The sequence below is a fragment of the Austrofundulus limnaeus genome, unplaced genomic scaffold, assembly GCF_001266775.1.
Source record: "Austrofundulus limnaeus strain Quisiro unplaced genomic scaffold, Austrofundulus_limnaeus-1.0 Scaffold58, whole genome shotgun sequence".
NCBI classification, from domain to species: Eukaryota; Metazoa; Chordata; class Actinopteri; order Cyprinodontiformes; family Rivulidae; genus Austrofundulus; species Austrofundulus limnaeus.
Genome location: NW_013952460.1, coordinates 1,569,826 through 1,577,319, shown reverse-complemented (window position 1 = coordinate 1,577,319; position 7,494 = coordinate 1,569,826). Strand labels below are relative to the sequence as shown.

At 41.2% G+C, this 7,494-nt stretch overlaps 1 protein-coding gene across 1 annotated transcript in view; it reads right to left on the bottom strand.

Annotated features, from left to right (window-relative positions):
* Positions 1-5,808: 5,808 nt before the first annotated feature.
* Positions 5,809-7,494, bottom strand: part of ppp4r2b (protein phosphatase 4, regulatory subunit 2b) — a gene marked incomplete at its 5' end in the record, with an annotated part of 4,596 nt that continues 2,910 nt past the window's right edge. Inside the window, 1 exon segment of the mRNA XM_014009478.1 lies at positions 5,809-7,145. Coding sequence (XP_013864932.1) covers positions 6,778-7,145 — 368 coding nt within the window.

Sequence of the window (7,494 nt, the reverse complement as noted above, 5' to 3'; positions counted from 1 at the left end):
ATCCTTTATGGTCTTTTAGTTCTTTTCTATAAGAAAAATGGATTAGATGACGTTCTTTACAATAAGACAGAAAACATTAGATACACAGGTATCTTTTCTCCTTTTTTCACATTTAATGAAGAATGTAGGTCCTTTGTTCTCAGTCACTGAAGAGTCTGGTTAAAGGCATTTATGATCCCTTTGAAGAGGAACCAACAGTCTTGTGCTTATGGGAGAAGCAACAGAACTTGTGGGATTCGGAACAGGAATGTGGCAATTCTTATCTATTAACAGTAAAGCGTCAGGAAGTCTGGTGGGGGATTGATGTGAGAGACGTTAATTCGAGCCACAAAGGAAGTTCATGCAAAAGTCTTTAGAAAATAGTCTGAAGTCAAAGTGGAGGTTTTTCTTCCTTCCTGAGCCATTGTCATAGGAACAAGTGAAATCTAATCAGAAATGATTATTTATATGCAGGAAAATGCTGCATTCACGAATGAGGGAAGAATGGAGCAGGAGATCGACAGGCAGATTGTTGCTGTGTCTGCAGTGATGCGAGCGCTGTACCGGTCTATCGTGGTGAAGCGGGAGCTGAGCCAAAAGGTGAAATTCTCAATTTACCAGTTGGTCTACGTTCCTACCCTCATCTATGGTCACGAGCTTTGGGTTGTGACCGAAAGAACGAGATCGCAGACACAAGCGGCCAAAATGAGTTTACTCTGCAGGGGGTCTGGGCTCTCCGTTAGAGATAGGGTGAGAAGCTCAGTCATCTGGGAGGGACTCAGAGTAGAGCCGCTGCTCCTCCACGTCGAGAGGAGCCAGTTGAGGTGGCTCGGGCATCTGCTTAGGATGCCTCCTGGACGCCTCCCTGGTGAGGTGTTCTGGGCAGGTCCCACTGGGAGGAGGCCCAGAGGAAGACCCAGGACACGCTGGAGGGACTATGTTTCTCGACTGGCCTGGGAACGCCTTGAGAGGGAAGTCTGGGTCTCTCTAATTAGGCGGCTGCCCCCGCGACCTGACCCCGGAKAAGTGGAAGAAAACCGATGGACGGAGTTAAGACAACAACGATGAAATTAACTCACTGGTAAACCTTGCTGTCAGTTAACTCAGATCGTGTTAAAACAAAAACACTTCTGAAAAGTTTAAAGTCGGGTTCACAGTGAACGCGTTTTGAGCAGCTGAAGCAGCCAGTTTACCGGTACATGTAAAGTCAATGGTGGATGCACGTCTAGGAGCAGTGCAGCGCGTCTAGGCGCGTCTGAGCAGCGCACAAGGTAGCGGTAGAGCCTTTTTCCGTGCATGCGGCGCATCCAAAGCAGCCGACGCTCGAGTTCAAAAAATGTAACTCTTGCTGCTCGACGCGCCGCGTCAATCAATCAGAGAGGCTCATTTTTCCATGTGATGGTTTCCTGAATGTTTYCCACTAACCCGAAACGAACAGAAGCTCTTTAGCTGAAATGGACCATCTGCAGTTGGTGTTCTGGCTGGAGRTATCAGCAGCGATGTGGGTCAGCAGCTCATTAAACTGACCGCGGTGTTAAACTGGGCTCAGGACAAAAAATAGTTTGTCAGCTCGCAGCTCCTGGTGTGGTGATACTAACTGAACGAATCACCTCTAAATTATCTGGTGAATTAATTATCTGCTGTGCACAACGTTCGCTTGCTCTTTAGTTTTCATCTTCATCTTTATTTCATCTTTATTTCATCTGCTGTTAAAGACAGACCTTAAAAAAAACAAGAAGCTCCTCCCTCTTCAGATGCGCGTCTAGTCACGTTCGGTCTGTGCGGACATTATTGACAAGCGTCCAACTCGAGGCGTCAGGTGCATTTTGGCTGCTCAAAATGTGTTCAGTGTGAACCCGGCTTAACACTGAAATGTTAACACTCTGGTTTTTGCTGTGTACTTTATACCAAATTTCATAAAAAACTAATATAACTGAACTATTCAGCTATATATTTTTTCTAATTCTTATTATGTAGTTTTCAAATTCTTTACAGGTAATTCTAATGGATTTGAGGGAAAGAAGTTGTATCATTTACGCAGACATCAGGCTAGCATGAGCGAACATGTTTTACTTTTTGGATTTGTAGTATGGATCACATTTTTGCATACAAATTGATTTCTGTTGTGTGAGAATAAAAAAACAAAACAACAAAAAAAAAATATGTATATATATATTCTGTTATGTTTGGTCACATTTTCAAAGAGACACTGCAGAGGGGTCCCAGAGCCGCAGGTTGCAGACCCCTGATCTTCATTTCTGCAAGTTTTRTTAGATTATTCCAGGGGTTTTGTGAGATGCTCTGCTAATAATACAGATAAACACACACACACAGGCAAAAACAATATTGCTCCACCTTCACTTTTCAGAGGGTGATGACCACAAGACCGTGTCAACAGTTTGAACTTTCTGTAGTTTTAATTTTTGAATGTTTCCACTGTGAAGGAAGAGTCGGTTTTTCTCCCCCATTTCAGCCAAAATCCAAATAAACATARTTTTTTTCTAATTTCATCACAGGTGTTCAGTACTCCACGCCCTCAAGTTCCCTCCAACTGAAAGCAAATGAAACGGAGTTGAATCTGCAGGCAGAGTTGGTGTCTGCATGTCSTTTCATTAAAAGGTGGTGTATGAAGGAGGGGAGCAGCAGCCTCCTGAGCTCTGGCTCCAGGACCGGGCAGTTCAAGTCCGCTCTGGAAACTAAACAGTACCCTCTGTTGAAGGATGTGGAGATTGCACGTGGAGGGAGCTCGACCTGTGAGGCGGATCATGATGGGCACAGCTGGGTCGCTTCAGGTCTGCAATCAAACCAGCTCGTCTTCRTTTGARCCCTGTCAGGACGGCTGACTGGGACCTTCTGCTTCACACTGTGATTCTCTACGCTTCACCGCAGGCCAGAGTTTCATTAAAGGCAGTTTTTCTTCAGGCAGATGATGAAGAATAAAATTATAGAATATCTACACACAGCAACCCATGAGGACCCAGAGGCCCGATGAGCACTRGGTCCAGAGGACGTCCTGCAAAATGAGGGTTGAGGCTTTAATTTGACGGTAATTCMACTGAAGCTACTGATAAAAGCCTTCACTTTGCACATAACGTCACCATTAAAATTACTGCTGAGTTTTTTTTGACTTTTTTATTATAGCCTTCAAAAGGCAATAATGTTTTCTCCCTTCTGTGTCAACACATTCATTTGTAACATTTGCAAAAATGAATAAAAATCCCATGAAACAGTGGACAAGTTTTAATAAACATAAAGTTTGACCAAATGATTTTACTCAGACATCAAAGGAGGCGGGTGATCTCCATGCACACAGTATCTCCTGCAAACACAGCAGAAAGTAAAATTTAGATTAAAACGCTAAAGAATAACTCAATAAAGGCTCAGCTGGTCACTTCCACAGGCCACTGGTGATTCCTGAAACCCAGCGGAGAACCTCGGGAACATCCTGTTGGCTCTGCATCTCAAAGAGCAGGGGTCGAAGGGTGGGATCGAAGATGTCCCGCTGGTTTTCATATCCCTACTGAACTGACATTTGTTCCTCTGGAGAGAAAGTGTTCAAAGAGCTGAGCTCAAACAGCTGAATGGATTAATGAAGTGCGCTCTTTATTTCCTTAGGGAGGCACGGCAAATTTCAGCTGTCAAAAGACAGCAGAGATCATTTCTGTTCGCTTAAAGGAAGCGCTAACAGGTCTGAAGATGGTGGACATCACTTCTGAATGACAGGAGGGCCGCTGGATGTATTCTGAGATCACTTTGCTTTGCCCTCCAACAGTTAAACTTCAGAGTGAAATGACAAGGCCAGTGCTTTTTTTATATACTTTTAGAGCTTTATCAAGCTTTATTAAGGAGTGTTAGCTCAAACTTTAAATAAAACAAATGACTGAAAAAAACAACATTTTTTTCAACTACGGTAGTTCACTTCTGTATCGTTTTAACAGGATTTTCAACCATTTATGAAGTGGGGTTCTCTGTAAAAATAATAAAAAAAATTGATAAATTGCATTTTTACAAAAGCCAAAAGTAGCTAAATGAATCAAAGATTCAATTCACATCAAATATCACCCCTGAAATTCCTTAAAAGCCTTTTGACTTTTTTATTATTATTATTATTGTAAGGGAGTCAAGCTGGAAGAGCCAGAGGAAGTCATCTGACACCCTAGTTTTCAAAATAAAAGCCCCTAGTAGCTTCTGGAAACTTTTAAAGCAGAGCTGTTCAAAGTGGGGCCCGCAGCTCAAAATTGGCCCACCAAGCCATTTGGATTGGCCCACCAGCAGTTGTTCTGGCTACTAGGTTGTATTCTCCAGTTTTATTTAGAAACACTCCAACATTTGGTCCAACTATACAAGGAACTGTAGTGCASATAGTCTTGAYTCATGGTACTTTAATTTGTCTTGTGAATGAATGAATTGAATGAATTRTGAATGAATRAAGAAATTAGCAAAAGCTCTAAAGCACTAATCAGGAAATTAGTTCCCCTATTAGTGCTTTAGGGGAACTGTGCCCACCACTCATTAGTATACATCTATTTTGCTGAATCAAATACTGGCAGCTGCAGCTAGCTGTAGCWCTTGCAGGGCAGACTCAGGTCAGTTTCTGTAAAAACTTCTCATCAGACTAAATATTTGTTCAATAAAAAGCTGATATTTAAATCAGAGGAGCCCAAAGTGGGGCCCGTGGGCCAAATTTGGCCCGCCAAGCCATTTCATTTGTCCCACCAACAATTGCCAAAGTTACAAGGTTGTAAGCTGTTATCCTATGTAGAAACACAGTGTTTCCATTGGTCAAATGACTTTATAAAAGGGCTGTAGTGAAGGTAGTTTTCAGTCATGGTGCTGACATATCTTTGATTTATTAGGATTAAACATGAAACAACAAATGACAACAAGAAATACTTAGATCAGATTTAACCCCACGTAGATTTTCACACTTCATAAGGCCACAAAAACTCATTTTATCAATTTATGAAATGTCCCATGAGCCTTTGCTACTTGAGCGTATGACAGACTTTCTCCAAGTGCACAGACTAAAACAAAAGAGGGCCATTGGACAGTTTAATCATTAAAAATAAAGGACTTTACTTTAAAAGTATTTGTATTTCATGTATTATATAACTGCATTTGGCCCAAAGCCATGGATAKATTTTCATTTTGGCCCCCTCGAGGAAAAATTTGGGCACCCCTGATTTAAATGTTCTCCTTTAAGCTGCTTCTTTTCACAGCGAGTGAGCTGACATGAAATATTTGACAGTTATTTTGTCAGACCTGCTGCCTGCTCCAACAGACCCCCAAAAGATTTAAACACCATGAGATGAAAGACTGCAGCGGCATAAAGGTGGCAGGAAACTGATTTGGAGGTGGATCTACTTGAACATTAGCTCATCAATATGATCAGAAATAATTTCCATTTCTACAGTTCATAACTTCAAAACAGAAATMTCTCTTTTAGTGCAGTCTCAGCACTGAACAGGTGTTTACATTACTAATATTTGTAGTTATATTTCTACAATGCAAACACAAAGTTTACTTCATATCTGCTGCACATTTTGTTCAGCATTCCTTCYTTTATACTTTGCTGTTGAAACAATGAGACGTTCTCCAAACTCATAAAACAATTCATAAATATATATAAATCTAGAACAGACCTTTTATTTTTGTTTAGAAGTATAGAGCCATTTTGTGCACTATTCAGACTGCACAAGAGCAAAACTGTACAACCATCATCCGTAAGTGTTTTATCTAAAGTGAAAATATTCACCTATATTAACCAGATGTTTGRTTTTCAACAGGGAGAAACAATCACTAAACATACAGAAAATTACGATTAAAAAATTTCCACGCATAAAAATGTTAACATTTATTGCTGTTTCTGAATACCGCATTAAAAGCAAAAGCATTCAGAGTATACACAGAAATTATACAATTATATATGGTTTCACAAAGGCAGTGAACACATACTGTATAACAATCTACAAAAATCTACTTTACAGAAATTTAAAATTCTAAATATCAAAAAAGTACAGCTGCAGAAACGGGAGTAGAACTGGAACCAGGAGCAGTTCTGGGTTATCCGTCAGTGGAACAACAATGGTGACATCACGATACAAAGAAAGCCTTCGTCTTTGTACTTACAGCTGGTTTTGGAAACTGCGACTGGCAGACGAAAACAAAAACATACTCCAAAAATAAGTCAGTGAACTGAAAACATAAATTATGGTTTTACTCATTGAAAATATCTCAGTTTACAGAGGACACCTCTACAAGGTAGCATGTCAGAGTATAGTTCAGTTTGGACTGGTAGTGTGGTTTTTGTAAAACTATAGTTAAAAATAAGACAGGAGAAAATAAAAGCCCCCCCGACCTGACAGATGTGTAAAGATTGAACAGAATGTGTCCTGAACAGCCTCGAGAAACCAGGAGATTGAAGTTCTTTMGATTTTTCACAACAAACAGTGGCTCTGAACTCTGGTGAACCGTATTTAAAAAGGACTTCATATGACATTAAATGCCCAAATGGTTGGAGTGAGTGGCACCACTGCACTGTTCAAACAACCCCACTGAACACAACTGATTTAAAAAAAGACAACAATTCAAAGAAAGGCTGCTGAAACCAACTTCAAATCAGGAAAAGCAATAAAATATTCCAGTAAAATAATTTAAAAAAGATATATAGCTGTTTTTCGAGGAGTGTCCAAACGTGGGACGAGGTGTTTGTCTTGTGTTTGAGGTGCCTCTGCCCTCAGCGACAGTAAGGCTGGATTCAAGGAGGAGCTGGCTTATGGTCACAGGGTGGTCCTCGGTCTAGTCCTGCTCCATAGGCTCCTCGGTGGTCCCAGTGTGTGACGTGGCACTTCCCATGGCGCCCTCTGTAGGAGGTTCGGTTGTACTGCTGGAAGGAGCGAGCGTGATGTCCTCTCTGGCCGCCTCCACCCCCTCCTCTATGCTACAGCTGCTACCGCTGCTGCTACTGCTGCTGCTGCTGACCGGGTCGCTGCTGCTCTCCTCACTGTCCCTGCTGGTCTCTGGCCTGTCCAGGACGCCTGCAGGTTCCTGCTGCTCCGTCTGATCCATGTCGCTGCCCTCCTCGTCAGAGCCACACAGTGCTTCCCTCTCGGCTGGCTCCGCCTCCTGGCCTGAGCACATGTCAGTCTGGGTGCTGCTTGTTGGCTCTAAGGAGAAGATAAAAACAAGATGTTTTACCTTTTGATTATTTTCACTAAGCAAATCAATAAGGTTCATTCTTACTTTCTTTGTTTAATAAATCTGCAACAAAGTTACTTTTGGAATTTAAAAAAGGAAACAGATGATTCTTTACATTTCCAATAAAAGAAACAAATGATTTATAAAAATCATGTTTTTGGTTGATGATATAATTCCAACAGCACCAGGCCTCAGTGTTTAGTTTATAAATGGACTAAATTTAAGCATTTCACAAATCGCTAAATTTATTTCGGTTCTTCTGCAAAAATGCTTTAAAAAAAGGGATCCATGATTAATTATAACATTAGACTTTATTTA